Here is a 25,847-nt window from a genome sequence, read left to right on the forward strand (position 1 = left end):
GGAGAGGAGTGGCAGCAGTGGGTCACAGGAGGCAGGAGTCGGCAGCTGAGGTTAACACTGTGCCTTCTGACGAGAGGTGGGAGGGGCTATGAGCATGTGGAGCAGTGATTATTCATTATCTTTAATAACAAGCACACAGCCACAGCGGCTGGGCGATCGCTGTGTCTACTATTAAAGAGAATGAATATTCACTGTTCTCCATGCCCATAATCCCGAGTGTGGAGTCCAGTGAGTATTCTGGCAGCTGACCTCAGCATGTGAGGGTGCATGGCAGTGATGCCATGCGCTGATACACGCTGATATAAGCTGCTTTCATCAGAAGAGGACGCCACTGCGAGGCAGCAGAGGAAAGTTAAGTAGAATTGTTTATTTTTTATGTGTGCAGCATGATGGGGGCCATGTATACGAGGATGGGGGGCCCATGTATATCAGGATGGGGATGAAGGGACCTTGTATACCAGGATGGTGTATGGGGGCCATGCATTCCAGGATGGGGATGATGGGCATGTATAGCAGGATGGGGGGCCATGTATACCAGGATAAAGATGATGGTCATGTATACCAGGATGGAGATGATGGCCATGTATGCCAGGATGGGGATGATGGCCATGTATAGCAGGATGGGGGGCCATGTATACCAGGATGGAGATGATGGCCATGCATGCCAGGATGGTGGATGGGGGCCATGTATGCCAGGATGGGGATGGTGGACATATATAGCAGGATGGGGATGGTGTCCATATATACAATGATCGGGATGTGGCCATGTATACCAGGATGGGGATGGTGGCCATATAGAGCAGCATGGGGATGGTGGCCATGTATACCAGGATGGGGATCGTGGCCATGGATACCAGGATGGGAATCGGGTGCCATGTATACTAGGATGTAAATGGGGGCATGTATATCAAGATGGGGATGGTGGGCCACGTATAACAGTACTCTATAGGGATGGTGGCCATGTATACCAGGAAGGGGCCATGTATACCTGGATGGCGACAGATATCAGGATGGGGGCATATATATACCAAGATGGGAGATATTATCCCTATGGCAGTGTCAGCAGCAGCTCCCCCCATAAAAGTGTGTCATGACATTTTTTGTTTCAATTTTTGTTTTCTATTTTCCTCCTCTAAAACCTAGGTGCGTCTTATGGTCCGATGCATCTTATTGTCAGAAAAATATGGTACATCTAATCAAATAAACCAGGTTCTCAGAAGAACACTTACTACATTGTTTGATACTATAAGAGCAATAAATCTTTGCATTAGAAAATTGGGTGTATTGTAATGCATGTTTACAAGTTTTATATCTGCTGGCCCATTTGTAAAAGCCCTTGTATTTGGGCCACATTTTATGAATATCAGAAACACTGTAAAGAAACTTGATGAGATAATATTACCCAAAGATGGTGCTTTCTTAGCCACGTGGCATTCACTATGCAATAAAGATGCTAAAATATCGTCTTCAAACAATATTGGTAAATATAAATTGATAATATGTTTGATGGAGGTGAAATGGAAACTGTACCGCAAAGACAAAACTGATTTTGATGATTTGGATTTTATTTTTAATGATTGTGCTCTGCTGTAATTGATGATATCAGAGTATTTTTAGTCTGTGCCTGTGCAATTCATTTTCCCCTGTACAACATAAATTGGGGATAACTGTGATCCATTAATCTCGCAGATACCTGTAGGTGAATTCACTAGAAATTGCAGTGATCCTTCCAATACTTCACGTGAAATTGAACGTTCATGTGCAAGATTAATGCTAAACCTGGACATCCCCTTTAAGTCCGCATAAGCTAATATAGAAAATGATGCTTCCACGAAGCAGCCCATTTCATGTCACAGCATGGGTGCAGTGCATATTTTGTGCCATGGTAAAGCAGCCTTATATATTATGATTTTTCTTAAAATTTATACAATGATAATTCCACATGGGACTAATAATTGTATCTGTTATATTTCAGATTAAAGTCAAATTTGAATCATCTGTTACATTTTAATAAGAGGACCTTAAGTTAAGTTTACAAAAGTTACTAAAATGCTGACAAATATTGCCCTTCTTAAGAAGCAAAGAAAATATTAGCATAGAAACAAGCAAGATTGCGAAAAACCAGATGTTAAGTCAGTATCTCATATGCGTAGAATTATCAGGCCAAAAACCACTACATTAGTCAAAAGATCAACAGAAAACATGTCAAAGAGAGAAGAAAAAAGACCAGTTATTCCTCCTCGTAGACAAGCTTTTAAAGTTTGCTACATTTGTGGCAGAGAATTTGGCTCAAAGTCAATTGCCATCCATGAACCCAAATGCCTAGAAAAATGGCATGTAGAGAATGAAAATCTCCCAAAACATCTCAGACGAGCAGCTCCAATCAAACCTCAGGCTTGTAGAGGTGGCTCAGATGACGCTGTAAATGAGGCCGCCAGGCAAAGTTCCCAATCTCAGCTTTTACCTTGTGAGAATTGTGGCCGTACATTTCTTCCAGATCGGCTTCTTGTGCACCAAAGAAGTTGCAAACCAAATGGTAAGAATTCAGGATCTAAGCATTCCACAGCTAACAAGACATTAGCAAATCCAAATTCTGTTCCAGAATCTAAAACAGCCAGTGAGTTTTCCAGTGCAATAAATCCTCAAAATCCAGTGAAGCCAAGGACATTAATTTGTTACATATGTGGACGAGAGTTTGGAACTAAATCTCTCCCAATACATGAACCAAAATGCCTTGAGAAATGGAAAATTGAAAATGATAAATTACCTAAAGGTCAACGAAGACTTGTTCCTCAGAAGCCAGAAGTAGATTTGTCTAAAGGAGCCACTCGAGAGGTACAAAATGAAGCTGCTTGGCAGAGTTTTAAGGAACAACTGCTGCCATGTTCAAACTGTGGAAGAACCTTTGCAAGTGATCGCCTCATAGTCCATCAAAGAAGTTGCAAACCTAAAGCTGGAGGTTCAAGCAAGAAAAATACAACTATGCAAACTACTAAACCAAAGCCCAAAACTGAGGCTGCTGATGTTCCCACTCAAAAGGTAACTTGAAAGCTCTTTAATATGTCAAATATCTTTAAAGGTAATCTGTCACCACATTTGGCCTATTTAACTATTTATATGGGCATAGAGGTTATAGACTGCTGAAAAAAGTACTACCTGTATGCCTGATATCAGATGCCTTAATGCTGAGAAATAATCTTGTATCACTTTATATAAATGACCTTTTCCAGGATTATTCCTGGAAGATAGCTCTGCCTCCAGGGCTTGTTTTAAATATAAGGAGGAATTAACAGTGTGGTGGATGTGTAATGATTACCAGTGTTACCAGTGTGATGTGTAATGGCCGCTCTCTGCTCCATTGATCTCACTGCAAAGCTGTGTGTGATTATACCTGACAGATCTGCAGGTTCCTCTTGCAGGTTCCTCCTAGCTTCAGCTTCCATCTCACAGGCATTATATTTAATTTCCCAGAGGAGCATTGCACGGCTAATTAGCCTCCTTACCTTGACAAGCCAGCTTGTATGTCACTCTCCATAAGGAGAATTGTTACCCCTTAGACCCCAGTCCAGAGCCTCTCACCTAGCCAAATCAGTTCTCATGCTTCGCACTGACGAGGGCCAACAGCCCGAAACACCGTGTCTGCAAATTGAGATACTGATTTGGCTTTTATCCTAAGTCAATTTGCACGACTCGTTAAAGGGTTGATTGTGACTTGTAGGATCGCTACTTCCAACAGGTGGTGCTATAGAGTTTAAGTCCTCTTTTTCTCAGAAGAGGCAATTTGCATATTTAATTTCCCAGAGGAGCATTGTACGGCGAATAAGCCTCCTTACCTTGACAAGCCAGAGATGGTATGTCACTCTCCATAAGAAGAAACGTTACCCCTTAGACCCCATCTCACAGGCAGACAGGGTTACAATATTGTTACAATACAGCTGAGCACAGAGAGATGCAACAAATGTGTTTGCAAGAAGACAAATTTAATTTCCCCCATTCTGTGTTAGTTACTTGTCTCACACTGGTAACTCCCCCTTCATGTAAAATAATATCTGGAGGCAGAGTTATCTTCTAGGCAACATCCTCCTCCTCATCTGATCTGAGGCCTACAGGCATCACTCTCCCCAGCTGTCTATAGCATGTATGCCCAAATTAATAGTTTAGATAGATCAAATGTGGTGACAGATTCCGTTTAATAATTCCGATAAACATATACTCAACATCCCACATAGTTAAGCTGTAGCCATATACATATTTTTATGTCACTTAATTTGAAAAAATGTGAAGTGCGCTCGTTCTAGTAATACCTGCAGAAATTTTTTTTAATTAAATTATAACTTTGTGAAGTTAAACAGAAGACTTGAAACTCTCAGTTCTGACTTTATAACTTATCTCATGGATAGAGGAAGGACATTCTCCCATCTTTACTATGGGCAGTAATGGAAACCCACCACACTCTTTGAAGAAGATCAGTCACCAGATCAAAAGTTTTCAGTTTCTGCTCTTATTTTATTCCGCTTCTCTTATAAGTATTCCCTGTTTTCTATTGTTGCCATTTATTTTTTTTAATTCACTATACGATTTCAGAGATATGGGCCTTTTTATTCAGAGTTGCTTTTTATGGTCTTTACCAAAGAGGTGTAGCCCACAGGATAAATAATCCAGAGCAGCCAATAGACATCTCCCTCACCCCAGAGAATCCTGTGTATTGCTCCCATGGTAAGGATAAAAAAAAATTAGCTCTACATACTAAGGTCCATATGTCTAGAACCATATGGTGGAATATTCAGGTGAGCAGAGGAAATAAATTAAAAGAAAAAATGGCCACTTTTGACCTAGTAACAGGTCTTCTTTATATATTCTGCATTTGTCCTGGTTTACTTGCGCTGATTGAACATACGGACATATTAGTTTTAAACATTATTAAAGACCAGTTTGCTAAGGTCCTTTGAATTTCTTCACATCTTGATCACAATAAACATCTGCTGACTCTTTTCAGCACTTGTTCTGGTTTTTATTACTTTTCTGTCTCACTATTGAGTTTAATCTGCATATATCTCAGAAAGCTTCTTTGTCTCTTTGAAGCTGATAACTACCACAGTGACACATGTTTCACATGCATTTCTTTCTTATAAGCTCTCTGGGTGGAGATGAAAAGTGGAAGATTTATGTAAAAATATCTCTGATTACCAAAATTATGGTTTGCCAATGCCTTGATATTTTTCACATTTTATACTTTTTTGACTTATTGTTCTACTAGCAGTGCTCTTTATTGTTTGATTAAAAATAATGACTATTTTTATTAATACATGTAATACTTCTAAACAGAGTCTGATGAGTTATTTAGGTATAAATCTATGCTACAATGGTTCCTCTTTGTATATTGGTTTCTGTCTCTTATATGATTCAAGACTTCAATAGAGTTACATAGGTTTAAAGCCAATCTGTCACCAGAGTTGACAATACCAAGTGCTTATATCATCAATATATGTCACCCCCCCAAAAAATGTAAACTAAGCACAGTCATTGTTAGGACTGGCGGAACGCACCAAATAATAATATTAGAGAATATGAGGTGCGTTCGCAGTCCGGGGTCCACCGTGCAGAGATGACACCTGCTGCTGACTAATGGCTGATGGACGCTTGCTCACACGTGGGTTAGACCTCACCCAGTGTGAATGTAGCGAACTCTGTTGCTTCACAGAGTCACCGTAAATACGCTGGGCCCTGTTAGCAGTCACAGGGTGCAGCTGAAAGACACTAGTAGGATCCCTATGAATCACCCCCACTAAACTGGTGATTGGACTCGCTCTGACCCTAGGTGGCTTTTGAGCCCACGCCTAAGGACGCCCTAAGTCAGATGCAGAGTCCAAGCGGGAATTCCCACCCTACACTGACTGGCTGTCAGGAAGGCGCACTGATTGCGCACGGTGCCGTACAGGTAGGCACTGCAAATAGACGCAGAAACATGTGCTAAGTGTGCAGGTAGCACTATCGGGCACTAGGTAGCTTCCACCATTCACGAGCAGTCATCAACACAAGGAATGGGAATGATTAAGGAGCTGTCATCCATCAACAGACATTCATCTACACAGACACACGTTATCAAGTTTATACTAGCGCATGGCCGTGAGGCCATGCAAACCTTTTATAGCTGTAGCTCTAAAGGACCTTCCTAATGGTCCAATAGGAGCTGCTACAGGACCAGAGCATGTGACCCCCGACCTCCAATGAGAGGTCGTCCCGTGTGCATGCTCGGTATGGGAAAAGCAGGACTTAGTCCCTGAAACGCCTGCTCGCTGCTGATCAGTACTGGCTACAAAGGCAGAGCCTGGAAAGGCAGCAGTAACCAAGTGCACAGTATCAGCTTGAGGCAGACGCTAGGATCTACGTCTCTGCTGAGCAGGTTCCACTGCAGCTGGTGGAGAATGGGAGACTGCAGCGGACATGGTTCGAGATTCTCCCCCAGTGCAGCGGCGGGAACTCGATTCCTAACAGTCATATATCAAAATCATACCTTTACAGCACAAATCTGTTCCTCTGATGTGCAAAAAAAACCCTGTTTCCATATGCTAATTAAGGTGCTTAATGCACCCTTGGTGTGGCCGAACAGCTTCAATACACCATTGTGTTCCCTGAATTTGGATACCCCAGAATATCTCTCTGGTGATTATCAGTACTAGCTTTCCCAGAGTCAAAAGAACATTGTGTGTAGGGGGGAGGCTGGGATGATGAATGTTGTGTCAGCAAAGGGGAAGTTTTATATATGTTATGAGAGTGATAATAATAGTGCTATATTTTATCCATATGGCCAGTGTTGTGTGTTCGGTTCTCCTACAGGCTAAGCCTAAGGCCATCTCTGGGAATGAGGGCGGTTTGTCCACTAGGGGAACCATACAATAGATAGGGATACAGTTTGCACTACACTAGGAATTAGATGATTAATAGAGTTGTGATTAGCCGGGTTACAGAGTGGGGTGAAGATGGTGGGTCTCAGGACAATGTGAGGACATGGACCGTTGGGACACAAAACCAAGGGAACATCACTAAAAAGAGACTTTGTTTTAATCTGTATGCTGCAGCCATGTGTAAATGAATTGCACAGTAAAGTCGGACCTGCCTGACAACTTTAACTGGGACCAAGGAAAGTGGGACCCCCGACCCCCAGGAGGATGACCTCTGCTGGCTGTGGGAGCTTCCTAATGTGGAAGTAAGGATGCGGTCCAAAGCTCTGGCCCAGCAGTTTCTAGTGGGTCATAAGTTAGCCTAATTCGAGAAGCAGTGCATGGGGGGGAGTGTTTTGGTCTTCAACCACATAAAGGGGTAACGTTTTATAAAGGAACAGGGCACAGGCAATGAGGTGTATGCCCTATCACCTACATAGCCTCTATGTAGGCGAGAAAGTCCACTTTTGTAAAGGATGGTATGTGGTGGGTGTCACGTGCCCTGCTTCTGCTTAAGAGGTTGTTTCTTTGGGAGGAGGAAGCCGACTTCGAATGGGAGCACCGACATTAGTGGCAACACCCTCCACCACCACCTGCACAAACCATGTTTCGGGTATCAGAGCTGCGCAAACCACCAGCTACTGTCAGTGCGGGAACCCAAACCTCCATAACAGAAACCCCCGGTCAGGCTGAACCGGCTGAGAGTCCTGCGTGAGGCTGTCTTGAACTTTTTGTTCACCAACCAAAACTCAATGAACTTTGTGATAATCAGGACTGAGGTTCCAGAAGTAGACAAGGTGAAGGAGACGTATCCTGGTTGTGAAGTCCTACAATTGTGTCTCTAGCTAGTGATATAGTAGGTGAACTCATACAATGATTAGCTGCTGTACTTATAAATCTTCCCTGCCCTGAGACATTGTCTGTCTACATTCTCTGTTAGTGTTATATGCACCTCCAGCATGTAATATGAGATGTAGCATCAACTTGTCTACTTGCCTCCTGCTTGTAAGAGCTGACAGAGAAACCTATCACAAGCAGTTGGTAGGGGATACAGGCTGTAGCTGCATCTCATATGATACACAGATGGCTGCAGCATGAGTCAGGGGAGTGCATTTCTATGTCACTGATCTATCACTTGCTGCCTTTTGATAGGACTCAGGGCAGAGTGAGTGCATTGTGATGAAACTCCCACTTCTCTTCAAAGCAAAAGTTGTCATAGTGGATTTAGTCTTCATTAGTGAAATCATATCAGTGGTGAAAAAGATATCAATTTGACAGAAAACCCAGAAATTGCATACCAGCTAAAACGGGTACACAGAAGGCATACATAAGAACATTTACTTTTTGCTTAATAATCCACTCTGTGACACAGATCTCACTTTAGCATAATCCTGTAAAAGAAATGTAGTGCAAAAAATTGAGTAATTGGTTACTTAGAATTAATAACATTTTATAAGTCTGTTCAAATGTTCCTACACTCCCTGACAGATGTTATGTCGCTTATCCATGTTATGTAAATAAAAGCTGGAACCCTCCGAAATGTGGTTTAGGTTAAGAAAATGCTCAATAATGTTCATGTCTGGTGACTGGGCTGGCCAGTCCTTGAGCACCTTGATCTTTTTTGCCTGGAGGAACCTTGTTGTAGAGATGGATGTATGAGATGGAGCACCATGCTGCTGCAGAATTTGACCTCTTTTATGATTTAAATTCTAACTTTAAATTCTTAGTTACCTTTACTTAAATTATTCTGTTCACAGCCACCAGTTGTAAAACCACCCCCAACAGTTGTGTGCTATATTTGTGGACGTGAGTTTGGAACAAAATCTATCAGCATTCATGAACCTCAGTGCTTGAAGAAATGGCATTTGGAAAATGACCAACTACCAAAGAATTTGCAAAGACCTGAACCAAAGAAGCCAGAAGTCAGACATATTGGAGGTACAGGAGGGCAATAATCAGTAAAAAAGCAATTACCTACTGCAGGATTAAATGGGTTTTCTGAGACTATAGCAGTGATAGCTTATTCTTTAGAGTCTTAAGCTGGCCATACACATTAGGTGATTGTTGGCCAATGGATGCTTTGCCTGATAGTTCGGCCAGCAACCATATCAACCGACACTCCCATACACAGGTGCGCTCACTCGGCCAAGCACTCCTGTGTTATCTATGAGAAAGCCGCCAACTGACAGGTCGGCCGACAGCTTGTCTCGGGGGAATGATGCGATTGATCTCTCCCACCTTCAATCGACCAGTGCCCCCCATACATATTAGGCCATCAGCCAAACCTGTCGATATCAGTGGGTTCAGCCAATATTAGTCTAATGTGTACAGGAAGCACCTACTCTCACAGATCTGATATTATTGGCTTGTCCTAATGAAATCAGTGGCACAAGAAGCTCACTACTTGTTAGGTTTGCAGATCTTAGATGAGGCACAAAATCAGAATGCTTAATTACAAAGTTTATCTTTTACCTCCTAGCCCTGGCTACTGCTTGCTTCACTGGGATCACTTAATATCTTATCTCCCACTGGCTATTAAGTGGTTATGAAGCCCTACCTTTAAATGGCTCTAATCCTTTTAGACTCCCCAAAGTATAATATGCAATATGCAAAGTTCAATATGCAGAAAAACTGACTAAATAATTTCACTTACGGTATTTATAATACACTACACAAATGAAGCAGCCAGACCACCTCTCAACTCCTCAGGCCGCAAGACAGCTAGTGCTTTGCGGAGGCTCAGAGTAGATGCGTATCACAATCCAGACTAGAGTCATTAATTGTCTCCCTCAGGACTGAGCTCAGCTCTGCAGCAATGTATCCTTAGTTACCCCCAGGCTGACATAACCCTAAAGGTACCGTTACACTAAACGATTTACCAACGATCACGACCAGCGATACGACCTGGCCGAGATCGTTGGTAAGTCGTTGTGTGGTCGCTGGGGAGCTGTCACAAAGACAGCTCTCTCCAGCGACCAACGATCAGGGGAACAACTTCGGCATCATTGAAACTGTCTTCAACGATGCCGAAGTCCCCGGGTAACCAGGGTAAACATCGGGTTACTAAGTGCAGGGCCGCGCTTAGTAACCCGATATTTACCCTGGTTACCATTGTAAATGTAAAAAAAAAAAAAAACAGTACATACTCACATTCCGATGTCTGTCACGTCCCCCGGCGCTAGCTTCCCTGCACTATGTAAGCGCCGGCCGTAAAGCAGAGCGGTGATGTCACCGCTGTGCTCTGCTTTACGGCCGGCGCTCACAGTCAGTACGGGAAGCTGATGCCGGGGGACGTGACAGACATCGGAATGTGAGTATGTAGTGTTTTTTTTTTACTTTTACAATGGTAACCAGGGTAAATATCAGGTTACTAAGTGCGGCCCTGCGCTTAGTAACCCGATATTTACCCTGGTTACCAGTGAACACATCGCTGGATCAGCATCACACACGCCGATTCAGCGATGACAGCGGGTGATCAGCGACCAAAAAAAGGTCCTGATCATTCCCCAGCGACCAACGATCTCCCAGCAGGGGCCTGATCGTTGGTCGCTGTCACGCATAACGATTTTGTTAACGACATCGTTGCTACGTCACAAAAAGCAACGATATCGTTAACGAAATCGTTATATGTGAAGGTACCTTAAGGGACACAGTAGGCTCACCTTCCCACAGTATTAGATCTTTTTTTTTCAATGTCAACCTCCTGATGTTCCCCCTTACCTCTCAATAGTAAAAAATGCTCGAGACTGATAGCGTTTTTAGTAGGCTCCATACAAGTACAAACACCCTCTGCCCCCATTGGCACCAAACCACTATTTTTACTTCCAATTCCGAGCTTATTCCTGCAGCTCCATTGTGACCACAGTGTTATCCCAGCACATTGGCAATACAACATGCACCTGGTCCAATAAGACCAATCTTGTCCTGTGACTACTCACTTCTGCAGCTCTATTACTGCAGTTGGAGCACCCTCTAAGACCCTGGGGTACTTGGGCCGGGTCCGGTGGTCATTAAAGGGGTAGTGATGGTGGCAGTGACCCGATCCATGGCCCTGGATGTCCAAGTTATAGGAAAGGTCTTTAACGGGGTTGTTGTGAATAAAGAATGTTCATGACGCCACCTCTGGTTTTCGGTCAGGGATGACCGACCCTGCTTAAAGGGGTCCACTGGGGATGATGTTATTGCTGCAGGGATGGTATGGCTTCCCACAGGTGAAGCTTAGTCCCCAGGACTCCCGATGTAATGGGTAGAGATGACAGACAGTATGGTGCTGGAAAGAATTGGAGGACACAAGGTTGCAGTCTCTTTACTTTTTACTGGTATTATGCAGCCACAGTCCAGGGTACGGATCACAGGTAATGGTGAGGTCCGGCTAGCTTGGTAGCATTTCGGAATCCCCCTAGCCAGGTGGGGTTTGAAGCCTTCCATACTGTGCTGTGTTGTAGTCTCTTGCTGCCTAAGGCTTCACACAAGGTCCTCACTTTCTCTCTTTCCTTTAAGTAGGACACTACCCGCATGGCAGGCAACTCAAGCCTTTTTACAGGTGTCTCTGGTTGCAACTCTGGGCTCTATATTCTGCTGTGCCTTCGGTGTTAATGGTGGACAGGCGACTTGAAATCTCCTGCCCACCGGTTTCTGCTGTGGGGCATACAGTTACCCCCAAAACCTCCGGCCTCCAGTGTTCTTGCGCTTCAGCATGGAGGGAGCTCTGTCGCAGCTCCCCTCCAGCTCTTCACTTCTCCTGTGCTCCTTCCTCCTTCACACTTTCCTACAGACTGCTCTGTCTTTCTCTTTCCTTCCCAGGAGCTGCAGAACCACCTGTCTGCATGGTCCCAGCTTTTCACTCCTCACACCTCTCTGACAGACTCCCTCTGACAGACTGACTCTAACTCCCCCTCCAGCCAGAATATATAGGGAAGTTCCAATGAATCCGGGTCTCAAGCTCCCCCTTCGAGCCTGGAGGCAGAACACTGTTGTATGGGCATGTTACCTGTTAAAGGGATCTTGCTCACTTCCAAGCATGGCATCACGCTCCCTGAGAGGAAGGCAATACCATTGTGAAAAATGGACTCCTGGGCTGTCACACAGTATGAAAGGATATTTCAGGTTACAGAAAATTTTCAGATGAAAAATCCACAGCTGCCTAAAGGCACTGAAAAAAAGAATTAATTTATTTTAATCTCATCTTCACCCTGCTGTTATTTTCTAACAGATACTGACCTGTTTTGTGCATTTTTCAATCTACGACATAGGACTTTTGCCTGCATGTTTATTATGTTTTTATTACAGATTACTACCTTAGAAATAACTGAAATCCACAATAAAAAATACAAATGAAGTTTTGTTCCTGATCTACCATGGAGAAATTTTTTTATCTGCTATGGAAGAAATGTAAAACAAAATCCAGAGACCTCCACTGGTCATTCCAATAATCCTAGCAGAGCTTCCCTGCCGGTCTTGGCGCACCTACTATGGTGACATTCCATCCCAAGTAATAGCTACAGCCAACTTGCTGCTGCAGACTTCCCTATGGAGTCTTGGCTTAAATTCGCTATTAAAAAAAGCAATATTTTGAAGTTTGCTACAGAACCACGGCTGCCCTGCTAATGAATTGAATGAAAAACAAAAAATTATTCTCCTCCGCTAGTAATTACTCTGATCCCAGCAGGGCTTCTTTGCTGGTCTCGAGTCAACCCGACTTCTTGTTGTGACATTCCGCCCCATGTGACAGCAACCAGCTATTGCAGACTTCCCTGTAGATATTTGCAGATTTGCTGTCGAAAGTAACAAGTGCAAATCTGCAATGTATGAATTGATCGCAATACAGACTGTGACTCATAAGCGACACACGCATAATAAAGGCTTTTATTTATAACTGTAATATAGTCTATGACACATAACCAATGTGATCAGAACCCAGGCTTTGATTCATGACTAACATACTGATGATACATTATGTGACACATCATAACCAGTGCACTAATAATACAGTCTGTCACTTATGACCAATGCACCGGTACTACAAGCTGTAATTCATAACCAGGATATTCGTCATAACACGTGCAATAACTTTTAACTACTGCACCCATAGTACAGGCTGGCATTTATTACCCCAATGCACTCATTAGAATACATGCAGTAACTGTTGACTAATGCACTAACCTTACAGGCTGTGACTTATAATCAATGCACTTGTAACAAAGATTTACATTAATTATGAACACAGCACGCTATAACCATATTTCTGATATATTCTTTGCTTATTTTTTTGCACCATTTTGTTTAGTAATAGAGCAAATCTCCATAATATGGCAGCATATTAAAGGGAATCTGTCACTGCATTTTGGCCTTGTAAACTGAGGCCACCGGCATCAGGGGCTTACCTACAGCATTATACTCACCCGGGGGCGGTCCCGATTCGGTCCGGGTCCGATCGTCGTAGTCTGGGTCTGGCGCCTCCCATCTTCATACGATGACGTCCTCTTCTTTGCTTCCTGCCGCGGCTCCTATGCAGGCGTACTTTACGCTGCCCTGTTGAGGGCAGCGTAAAGTACTGCGGTGCGCATGCCCTGGACCTCTCTAACCTTTCCCAGCACCTGCGCACTGCAGTACTTATGAGGTGACAGGTTCCCTTTAAGGTGACAGATCCACTTTAAAGATGTAAGAAAAAGTCCTGATTATCAAGTATACAGCTCTGGCAAAAATTAAGAGACTACTGCAAAATTTTCAGTTAATCTGGGCAGCACGGTGGCGCAGTGGATAGCACAGCAGCCTTGCAGCGCTGGAGTCCTGGTAGGGAATTTAGATTGTGAGCCCCAATGGGGACAGCGATGATAATGTGTGCAAACTGTAAAGCACTGCGGAATATGTTAGCGCTATATAAAAATAAAGATTATTAAAGATTTTTATTATTATCTGATTTTTCTCTTTCTAGGTATACTTTTGAGTAAAATGTAAATTGTTCTTTTGTTCTATAAACTTCTGACGACATGTCTCTGAAGTTACAAGCAATAAATTTTGTATTTATTTTCTGAAAATGAGAAATGGTCAAAATAACAAAAAAATGCATTGCTTGCAGACAGGGCCGGCATCAGCACCCGTTGCACCGGGGCAAGTGCCGGGGCCCTGAGCAGGCAGGGGTCCCACTCGCCATCAGGGACACTGGCACGCTATAGTGCCGGCCCCTGCGAGTGGACACCCCCCGCCTGCTCGGGGTCCCGGCACTTGCGATACTTACCTCTCCCGGTTCCAGTGCTGCAGCGTCTTCCATCCTCTGACTGTGATGTTCAGGTCAGAGGGCGCGATGACATCACCAGTGCGCCCCTTCTGTCTGAGCAGTCGCAGCACATAGAGCAGGAAGACGCCGACGGTGAGGAGTCCAGAGCAGAGCAGCATCAAGCAACGAGAGGTGAGTATTTCATTTTTTTTAAATATTTGGAGCAATATATTTGGGGCTAATTCTATATGGAGCATCTTATGAAGCCAATTCTATAGGGAGCATTATATGGGGCCAATTCAATATGGCGCAGTATATGGGGCCAATAATATATGAAGAATATATGAAGCATCTTATGGGACTAATTATATATGGAGCATTTTATATGGCCAATTATATATGGAGCATTATATGGGGCCCATTATACATGGAGCATCTTATGGGGCCAATTATTTTTGGAGCATTATATGGGACCCATTCTGTATGGAGCAATATATGGGACTCAGTATACTGTAAGGGGCCGATCATATACTGTATGGAGCATTATATGAGGCCCATTATATACGGAGCAATAGATGGGACCCATCATATACTGTATGGAAAATTATATGTGGCTCACTATACTGTATGGAGCATTATATGTGGTCAATTCCGTATGGAGCAATATATGCAGCTCATTCTGTATGGAGCACTCTGTGGTGCCCATCATACTGTATGGAGCGTTATATGGGGCTCATTATTCTGTATGGGGTACTACGTGCTGCCCATTATACTGTATGGAGCATTATATGAGGCTCATTATTCTGTATGGAGCATAATATTGGGCTCATTATTCTGTTTGGAGCAATATATGGGGCTCATTATTCTGTATAGAGGACTATGCTGTCTGGTTTCTAAGCTAATGTAGAATGCACAATAGATATCACTCATGTAATGTAAGAAGTAAGTGAAATCTTTGGCATTGTACTAAACCCATATTTCTCTGCCGTATCCGTACATTATGAATTCACCCAGGGCCCATGAAAACCTGGAGCCTGCCCTGCTTACAGACCTCAAATAATGCAAAATAAAACCAAGTTCATAATCATTTAGAAACAACAATACTAATGTTTTAACTCAGGAAGAGTTCAGAAATCAATATATTGTAGAATAACCATGATTTTTAGTCACAGCTTTCATGCGTCTTGGCATGCTTTCCACCAGTCTTTCACACTGCTTTTGGGTGACCATATGCCACTCCTGGTACAAAAATTTAAGCAGTTCTTCTTTGTTTGATGGCTTGCAACTATCCATCTTCCTCTTGATTACATTCCAGATGTTTTCAATGGGGTTCAGGTCTGGAAACTGGGCTGCCCATGACAGGGATTTGATGTGTTGGTCCTTCATCCACACCTTGATTGACCTAGCTGTGTGGCATGGCGCATTGTCCTGCTGGAAAAACCAGTCGTCAGAGTTGTGGAGCATTGCCTGAGCAGAAGGAACCAACTGTTTTTCCAGGATAACCTTGTATGTGGCTTGACTCATACGTCCTTCGCAAAGAATAACCTGCCCAATTCCAGCCTTGCTGAAGCATCCCCAGATCATCACCAATCCTCCACCATTTTTCACAGTGGGTGCAAGACACTGTGGCTTGTATGCCTCTCCAGGTCTCCGTCTAACCATTAGACGACCAGGTGTTGATCTGGGGATGCTTCAGCAAGGCTGGAATTGGGCAGGTTAATCTTTGCGAAGGACGTATGAGTCAAGCCGCATACAAGGTTATCCTGCAAAAACTGTTGATTCCTTCTGCTCAGGCAATGTTCCCCAACTCTGAGGACTGGTTTTTCTAGCAGGATAATGCGCCATGCCACACAGCTAGGTCAATCAAGGTGTGGATGAAGGACCACCACATCAAATCCATGTCACGGGCAGCCCAATCTCCAGACCTGAACCCCATTGAAAAACTCTGGAATATAATCAAGAGGAAGATGGATAGTCACAAGCCATCAAACAAAGAAGAACTGCTTAAATCTTTGTACCAGGAGTGGCATAAGGTCACCCAAAAGCAGTGTGAAAGACTGGTGGAAAGCATGCCAAGACGCATGAAAGCTGTGACTAAAAATCATGGTTATTCCACAAAATATTGATTTCTGAATTCTTCCTGAGTTAAAACATTAATATTGTTGTTTCTAAATGATTATGAACTTATTTTTTTTTGCATTATTTGCGGTCTGCAAGCAATGTATTTTTTTGTTATTTTGAGCAATTCTCATTTTCAGAAAATAAATACAAAATGTATTGCTTGGAACTTCGGAGACATGTTGTCAGTAGTTTATAGAATAAAAGAACAATTTACATTTTACTCAAAAATATACCTAGGAAGAGAAAAATCAGACAAACTGAAAATTTTGAAGTGGTCTCTTAATTTTTGCCAGAGCTGTATGTTAGATGACTTGACAATTGTGAGACAGAATTGTGACGATTAAGAGAGTTAGTACAGCAAGGGATAAAGTATTTGTAAAAGATGTTTGCTATGTACAGAAGTACTAGATGGAACCTGTGACAGCCTAAGTATAATGTGAAAACTAAATAGCCCATGAAAATTGAATATAATCCAGCAGATTACTAGTTCGGAAAATCTAACAATTTACTTGACCTCTGATTAGCTAAATTTCACTTGACACTGGCATTGTCGAGACCTTGGGTATACCGGGTGAACCCCTTTTACCCAAAACCCATCCTTGGCCACCTCCCCCTTTGCTCCATTGCACCATCCAAAGTCCCACTCACACAAAAAAAAAAACACATGACAATAATTACTTTTGGAATAACTTGGCCACAGCAGCCTTTTTATTTTAACACATCAAATTAATAATTACACACAATGTAAATATTACTCTTATACTAGGAGGAGTCCTTGAAACTACAAAGAATCTGGCAAAAAACATAACTCTGAACATAACAGTAAACACCGAATTACTCCCAGCCATTACCACCCTGGCTCGGGAGCACCAATAAACTCAAAGATTTAACTGTTCACGATAACTTCACGGGGATTTGGCCACCCCAGCTGAAAGTCCCCACCACAATTCACCAGATCTGAAACCTGTTAAACTCTGAAAAAACAGGGGACCCAAATGCCAATGGATCCCCCGAACCAATTTCCACCAACTCCAAGGACTCCCCCCAGCCGCCACAACGAGGGCCGATGAACACCTCAAAGGCCCGAGACCCCCCAAACCGAAAAGCTATGGCCCTTTCAACACCCTCTTGTAGGCCCAAAGCCCAAAGATCATTGCCCACCGCATTCAAATGCACACCGTCCGCTAACCAGAAACCACCTTCACCCTTCTCCAGTTCAAAATGCCGCATGGCTACTCCCCCATTCTGGGACACGAAAGACGACACCGCCCTGTTCACCTTCACCCTGGCCTTGTTAATTTTGACACAAGACCGCATGTTCCGCCAACGAGTACGTGGCACAATTTCCGACCAAACAACGGTTAGGCCTGGATACAAAACCCACAGCCGCAACAAATCCTGCTTGATGTCCCTAACCAATTCCCGGAAAGGCCGTACCCCTAAATCTTTCCCCCCGGCATGCAAAACCAAAATATCCGGTGCCCTGTCCAAACTCACGCTGTTGTGCACCTCCTTTAAAACTCTGCTCCAGAGCATTCCCCGGAAACCAAGCCACCGAACCACAGCCACCGCTCGTTCAAAACCAAGTTGTCTACCCTCTCTCCGCACATCAGCACGTAAAGCTCCCCGATGAACGAACGAGTGACCGAAGATCCACACCAATACCGGCAGAGACCCTGAAACAACAAAACACAACACTTCAGAAAAGCCAAACAAGACAAGCAAATACCCACAGTTCATGAAGCATTAACGTTCTGCGGTTACCCGGTGCGGCCTAACATAACTGCGATACCTATTGGACTGCCACCGCCCGAATCGGCGAATGTCCTCACCCCCCAAACCGCCCAATGCGGCCTCGGTTGCCGCCCCAATCCGAAAAGAGTGAGGTGCAAAACACGAATTGTCCAACCCCAATAATTGCACCGCCTTCCTGAAAACCACCGTAAATTGATATCTGGACAAAAACGTACCATCAGCATGACACAACAAAGCCCCATCTGTTGTGAATTCTGTGGCAGAGCTCCCTCCTGTGGTCACAAGTGGTACTTCGGCTGGTTCTCTCTGTGAGCTTCCGTTGGTGGAGGAAAGTGGTACTGCGGCTTCTGAGTTTCCTTCCTCAGGTGATGTGGTGAAGTCGTTAGGTGCTGCTCTATTTAACTCCACCTAGTGCTTTGATCCTGGCCTCCGGTCAATGTTCTAGTATTGGACCTGTTTCCTCCTGGATCGTTCCTGTGGCCTGCTGCTCTGCATAGCTAAGTTCCTCTTTGCTATTTGTTTGCTGTTTTTTTCTGTCCAGCTTGTCAATTTGTTTTTTTCTGCTTGCTGGAAGCTCTGGGACGCAGAGGGTGTACCTCCGTGCCGTTAGTTCGGTACGGAGGGTCTTTTTGCCCCCTTTGCGTGGTTTTTGTAGGGTTTTGTGTTGACCGCAAAGTTACCTTTCCTATCCTCGCTCTGTTCAGAAAGTTGGGCCTCACTTTGCTAAATCTATTTCATCTCTACGTTTGTCTTTTCATCTTAACTCACAGTCATTATATGTGGGGGCTGCCTTTTCCTTTGGGGTATTTCTCTGAGGCAAGGTAGGCTTATTATCTATCTTCAGGCTAGCTAGTTTCTAAGGCCGTGCCGAGTTGCATAGGGAGCGTTAGGCGCAATCCACGGCTGCCTTTAGTGTGGTTGGAGAGGATTAGGGATTGCGGTCAACAGAGTTCCCACGTCTCAGAGCTCGTTCTTGTTTTTTGGGTTATTGCCAGGTCACTGTATGTGCGCTGACCTCTATGTCCATTGTGGTACTGAATTACCTTTCATAATAGTACTGGAGGCCAAAAGTACTAATGATTCCCAATAGAGGGAAAAAAGAAGTTCTGAGACCATTTTTTTTTTCTTTGCACTGTGTTTTGCCTTTTTTTTTCCCCTAGACATTTGGGTGGTTCAGGACACAGGTGTAGCAATGGACATTAAAGGTCTGTCTTCATGTGTGGATCAGCTCACGGCAAGAGTACAAAGTATTCAAGACTTTGTGGTTCAGAATTCTATGTTAGAACCGAGAATTCCTATTCCTGATTTGTTTTTTGGAGATAGAACTAAATTTCTGAGTTTCAAAAATAATTGTAAACTGTTTCTGGCTTTGAAACCTCGCTCGTCTGGTGACCCAGTTCAACAAGTTAGGATCGTTATTTCTTTTTTGCGTGGCGACCCTCAGGACTGGGCATTTTCTCTTGCGTCAGGAGATCCTGCATTAAGTAATATCGATGCATTTTTCCTGGCGCTCGGATTGCTGTACAATGAGCCTAATTCTGTGGATCAGGTAGAGAAGAATTTGCTGGCTCTGTGTCAGGGTCAGGATGAAATAGAGGTATATTGTCAGAAATATAGAAAGTGGTCCGTACTCACTCAGTGGAATGAAGGTGCGCTCGCAGCTATTTTCAGAAAAGGTCTCTCTGAAGCCCTTAAGGATGTCATGGTGGGATTTCCTATGCCTGCTGGTCTGAATGAGTCTATGTCTTTGGCCATTCAGATCGGTCGACGCTTGCGCGAGCGTAAATCTGTGCACCATTTGGCGGTATTACCTGAGCTTAAACCTGAGCCTATGCAGTGCGATAGGACTTTGACCAGAGTTGAACGGCAAGAACACAGACGTCTGAATGGGCTGTGTTTCTACTGTGGTGATTCCACTCATGCTATCTCTGATTGTCCTAAGCGCACTAAGCGGTTCGCTAGGTCTGCCACCATTGGTACGGTACAGTCAAAATTTCTTCTGTCTGTTACCTTGATCTGCTCTTTGTCATCGTATTCTGTCATGGCATTTGTGGACTCAGGCGCTGCTCTGAATTTGATGGACTTGGAGTATGCTAGGCGTTGTGGGTTTTTCTTGGAGCCCTTGCAGTGTCCTCTTCCATTGAGAGGAATTGATGCTACGCCTTTGGCCAAGAATAAGCCTCAGTACTGGACCCAGCTGACCATGTGCATCGCTCCTGCACATCAGGAGGTTATTCGCTTCCTGGTGTTGCATAATCTGCATGATGTGGTCGTGTTGGGGTTGCCATGGCTCCAAGTCCATAATCCAGTATTAGATTGGAAATCCATGTCTGTGTCCAGCTGGGGTTGTCAGGGGGTACATGGTGATGTCCCATTTCTGACTATTTTGTCATCCACCCCTTCTGAGGTTCCTGAGTTCTTGTCTGATTACCGTGATTTATTTGATGAGCCCAAGTCCAATACCCTACCTCCGCATAGGGATTGTGATTGTGCTATCGATTTGATTCCTGGTAGTAAATTCCCAAAAGGTCGACTGTTTAATTTATCTGTGCCTGAGCACGCCGCTATGCGGAGTTATGTGAAGGAGTCTTTGGAGAAGGGGCATATTCGCCCGTCATCGTCGCCATTAGGAGCAGGGTTCTTTTTTGTAGCCAAGAAGGATGGTTCACTGAGACCTTGTATAGATTACCGCCTTCTAAATAAGATCACGGTTAAATTTCAGTACCCCTTGCCATTGTTATCTGATTTGTTTGCTCGGATTAAGGGGGCTAGTTGGTTCACCAAGATAGATCTTCGTGGTGCGTATAATCTTGTGCGTATTAAGCGAGGCGATGAGTGGAAAACTGCATTTAATACGCCCGAGGGCCATTTTGAGTATCTAGTAATGCCATTCGGACTTGCCAATGCTCCATCAGTGTTTCAGTCCTTTATGCATGACATCTTCCGAGAGTACCTGGATAAATTCCTGATTGTGTACTTAGATGACATTTTGATCTTCTCGGATGATTGGGAGTCTCATGTGAAGCAGGTCAGAACGGTGTTTCAGGTCCTGCGTGCTAATTCTTTGTTTGTGAAGGGATCAAAGTGTCTCTTTGGTGTTCAGAAGGTTTCATTTTTGGGGTTCATCTTTTCCCCTTCTACTATCAAGATGGACCCTGTTAAGGTCCAAGCCATCCATAATTGGACTCAGCCGACATCTCTGAAAAGTCTGCAAAAGTTCCTGGGCTTTGCTAATTTTTATCGTCGCTTCATCTGCAATTTTTCTAGTATTGCTAAACCATTGACCGATTTGACCAAGAAAGGTGCTGATTTGGTCAATTGGTCTTCTGCTGCGGTGGAAGCTTTTCAAGAGTTGAAGCGTCGTTTTTCTTCTGCCCCTGTGTTGTGTCAACCAGATGTTTCGCTTCCGTTCCAGGTCGAGGTTGATGCTTCTGAGATTGGAGCAGGGGCTGTTTTGTCGCAGAGAAGTTCTGATTGCTCGGTGATGAAACCATGCGCCTTCTTTTCCAGGAAGTTTTCACCTGCTGAGCGAAATTATGATGTGGGCAATCGAGAGTTGCTGGCCATGAAGTGGGCATTCGAGGAGTGGCGTCATTGGCTTGAAGGAGCTAAGCATCGCGTGGTGGTCTTGACTGATCATAAGAACTTGACTTATCTCGAGTCCGCCAAGCGGTTGAATCCTAGACAAGCTCGTTGGTCGTTGTTTTTTGCCCGTTTTGACTTTGTGATTTCATACCTTCCGGGCTCTAAAAATGTGAAGGCGGATGCTCTGTCTAGGAGTTTTGTGCCCGACTCTCCGGGTGTATCTGAGCCGGCGGGTATCCTCAAAGAGGGAGTAATTGTGTCTGCCATCTCCCCTGATTTGCGGCGGGTGCTGCAAAAATTTCAGGCTAATAAACCTGATCGTTGCCCAGCGGAGAAACTGTTTGTCCCTGATAGGTGGACGAATAAAGTTATCTCTGAGGTTCATTGTTCGGTGTTGGCTGGTCATCCTGGAATCTTTGGTACCAGAGAGTTAGTGGCTAGATCCTTTTGGTGGCCATCTCTGTCGCGGGATGTGCGTACTTTTGTGCAGTCCTGTGGGATTTGTGCTCGGGCTAAGCCCTGCTGTTCTCGTGCCAGTGGGTTGCTTTTGCCCTTGCCGGTCCCGAAGAGGCCTTGGACACATATCTCTATGGATTTTATTTCAGATCTTCCCGTCTCTCAAAAGATGTCAGTCATTTGGGTGGTCTGTGATCGCTTCTCTAAGATGGTCCATTTGGTACCCTTGTCTAAATTGCCTTCCTCCTCTGATTTGGTGCCATTGTTTTTCCAGCATGTGGTTCGTTTACATGGCATTCCAGAGATTATCGTTTCTGACAGAGGTTCCCAGTTTGTTTCGAGGTTTTGGCGAGCCTTTTGTGGTAGGATGGGCATTCACTTGTCTTTTTCCTCGGCTTTCCATCCTCAGACTAATGGCCAGACCGAACGAACCAATCAGACCTTGGAAACATATCTGAGATGCTTTGTTTCTGCTGATCAGGATGACTGGGTGTCCTTTTTGCCTTTGGCTGAGTTCGCCCTTAATAATCGGGCCATCTCGGCTACCTTGGTTTCACCTTTTTCTGCAACTCTGGGTTCCATCCTCGTTTCTCTTCAGGGCAGGTTGAGTCTTCGGACTGTCCTGGTGTGGATACTGTGGTGGACAGGTTGCAGCAGATTTGGACTCATGTAGTGGACAATTTGACCTTGTCCCAGGAGAAGGCTCAACGTTTCGCTAATCGCAGACGCTGTGTGGGTCCCCGACTTCGGGTTTAGGACTTGGTTTGGTTATCTTCTCGTCATATTCCTATGAAGGTTTCCTCTCCTAAGTTTAAACCTCGTTTTATTGGTCTGTATAGGATTTCTGAGGTTCTTAATCCTGTGTCTTTTCGTCTGACCCTTCCAGATTCTTTTTCCATACATAACGTATTCCATAGGTCATTGTTGCGGAGATACGTGGCACCTATGGTTCCATCTGTTGATCCTCCTGCCCCGGTTTTGGTGGAGGGGGAGTTGGAGTATATTGTGGAGAAGATTTTGGATTCTCGTGTTTCAAGGCGGAAACTCCAGTGTCTGGTTATGCTCAGGAAGATAATTCCTGGGTCTTTGCCTCTGATGTCCATGCTCCCGATCTTGTTCGTGCCTTTCATATGGCTCATCCTGGTCGTCCTGGGAGCTCTGGTGAGGGTTCGGTGACCCCTCCTCAAGGGGGGGTACTGTTGTGAATTCTGTGGCAGAGCTCCCTCCTGTGGTCACAAGTGGTACTTCGGCTGGTTCTCTCTGTGAGCTTCCGTTGGTGGAGGAAAGTGGTACTGCGGCTTCTGAGTTTCCTTCCTCAGGTGATGTGGTGAAGACGTTAGGTGCTGCTCTGTTTAACTCCACCTAGTGCTTTGATCCTGGCCTCCGGTCAATGTTCTAGTATTGGACCTGTTTCCTCCTGGATCGTTCCTGTGGCCTGCTGCTCTGCATAGCTAAGTTCCTCTTTGCTATTTGTTTGCTGTTTTTTTCTGTCCAGCTTGTCAATTTGTTTTTTTCTGCTTGCTGGAAGCTCTGGGACGCAGAGGGTGTACCTCCGTGCCGTTAGTTCGGTACGGAGGGTCTTTTTGCCCCCTTTGCGTGGTTTTTGTAGGGTTTTGTGTTGACCACAAAGTTACCTTTCCTATCCTCGCTCTGTTCAGAAAGTTGGGCCTCACTTTGCTAAATCTATTTCATCTCTACGTTTGTCTTTTCATCTTAACTCAGTCATTATATGTGGGGGCTGCCTTTTCCTTTGGGGTATTTCTCTGAGGCAAGGTAGGCTTATTTTCTATCTTCAGGCTAGCTAGTTTCTCAGGCCGTGCCGAGTTGCATAGGGAGCGTTAGGCGCAATCCACGGCTGCCTTTAGTGTGGTTGGAGAGGATTAGGGATTGCGGTCAACAGAGTTCCCACGTCTCAGAGCTCGTTCTTGTTTTTTGGGTTATTGCCAGGTCACTGTATGTGCGCTGACCTCTATGTCCATTGTGGTACTGAATTACCTTTCATAACACCCATCCCTATTGGGCCTCAGACTACCAAAGTTAACCAAACAATTCACTGGACACATAGCCGAACAAGCAACCTTCCCCAATACCACCCTCTGACCCCAACCTTTCTGATCGGTTTTTTGACCTACGCAACCAAAATTCCACCCGATCGGAAGACAACAACACATCCTTCGCTAGAATGCCCCCAACACGTGCTTACTGGGAGACACCAGTTCCCCCAGCCTAAGCGCCCCAAAAAAGGCAAACGAAAAAGCCAACCTGAATAGACGGCATTCAAAGTCTGACGAACATACCAAAGGCAAGACCCCTCCCAATTGTTCCAACAAGGCAAAAGAAACCGGGCGCCTGGTATCCCCGTGACCCCGACACCTACAAAAACCTTTTACTGCCAGTTTTACCAAAAAGACCTTGGACATATCTCTCTGCCCTCTTAATTTAAAACCAAAGGCTAGGGCCGCCAAAGTACGTGACACCTTTGCCAACGACCACCCTTCAGATGCCCCCACACTTAACCAGGATAACAACGCTCCCACCTGATCCTGTGCACTCGTCCCATAATGCCCTGCCGCCAATACACCCTCCCAAGACAACCACACCGCCTGATAAGCCTCCTAAGTCAAACCCTCAGCGTCTTGAATACCACCTGCCAAAGCTCCACAGGGCATTTCAAGCCAACGACTTCTGCCTCTGGGGCCAATGACCGGAAACAGTCGAACTGTGAACGAGAAAGAGAATCAGCAATGGAATTACGAGAACCCGGCACATGGGATGCCGTCACATGAGCATTTAACGCTAAACATGTCAAAACCAACTGCCTCAGAACACGCACCACAGGGGGTGACAACGCCGTAAGCACATTGATAGCGCACACAACACCCATGTTATCACAATTAAAGTCCTTCTTCCATAAATGGACCGCCACCAGGATGGGAAAAATCTCTAACAACACAATATTCCTGACCAAACCCGCAGCAATCCAAGCCTCAGGCCATTGTTCCGCACACCACTGCCTCCGAAAATACGCTCCAAAACCAATGCCACCTGCGGCGTCCGTAAACAGCTCCAGCGTGTCGCTGTCCATCACATCATCCATAATCAAGGAGCATCCATTATAATCTGACAAAAACGTATTCCAGACTACCAAATCCTCCCTCACCTCTGCAGACAATCTGATGAAATGATGAGGGGCCCGAACTCCAGCCGTAGCACTAGCCAACCTTCTGGAAAAAACTCTCCCCATGGGCAAGACACGACACGCAAAATTAAGCTTCCCCAACAATGACTGCACCTCACGCAAGGACAACTTTTTTAAACGACAGGCCCTGGCCACTTCGGCCCGAAGACCCTCTACCTTCTTCATCGGCAACCTAAACTCCCACCGTACCGTATCGATAACAATGCCCAAAAAACAAAGACACGTGTCAGGGCTTTCTGTTTTTCCAGGAGCTAACGGAACACCGAAAAGACTAGCCACCCACTGAACCGCGTTCAACAACCTGAGACAACGATCAGACCCTGCTGGGCCGACGCACAAAAAATCATCCAGGTAGTGAATGACAGAATCGCAACCAGGCACATCATGAACCACCCATTCCAAAAATGAACTAAATTACTCAAATAAAGCACAGGAAAAGGAACAACCCATCGGTAAACACCTGTCCATGAATAAACCCCATTCCAAAAACAACCTAACAATCTAACACTGGTTGGGTGAACCGGCAACAAACGAAACGCTGATTCAATGTCCATCTTAGCCAGTAGCGCCCCTT

At 44.7% G+C, this 25,847-nt stretch overlaps 1 protein-coding gene across 1 annotated transcript in view; it reads left to right on the forward strand.

The window, feature by feature from the left end:
- The window catches only part of LOC138657684 (zinc finger protein 474-like), a 69,372-nt gene that overhangs the window by 37,475 nt on the left and 6,050 nt on the right, over positions 1-25,847 (forward strand). Inside the window, exons 2-3 of the mRNA XM_069745385.1 lie at positions 1,976-3,039; positions 8,699-8,879. Of these exons, the coding sequence (XP_069601486.1) occupies positions 2,146-3,039; positions 8,699-8,879 (1,075 nt within the window). The 5' untranslated portion in view covers positions 1,976-2,145. The remainder of the gene's footprint in view (positions 1-1,975; positions 3,040-8,698; positions 8,880-25,847) is intronic.

The sequence above is a fragment of the Ranitomeya imitator genome, chromosome 1, assembly GCF_032444005.1.
Source record: "Ranitomeya imitator isolate aRanImi1 chromosome 1, aRanImi1.pri, whole genome shotgun sequence".
Lineage (NCBI taxonomy): Eukaryota > Metazoa > Chordata > Amphibia > Anura > Dendrobatidae > Ranitomeya > Ranitomeya imitator.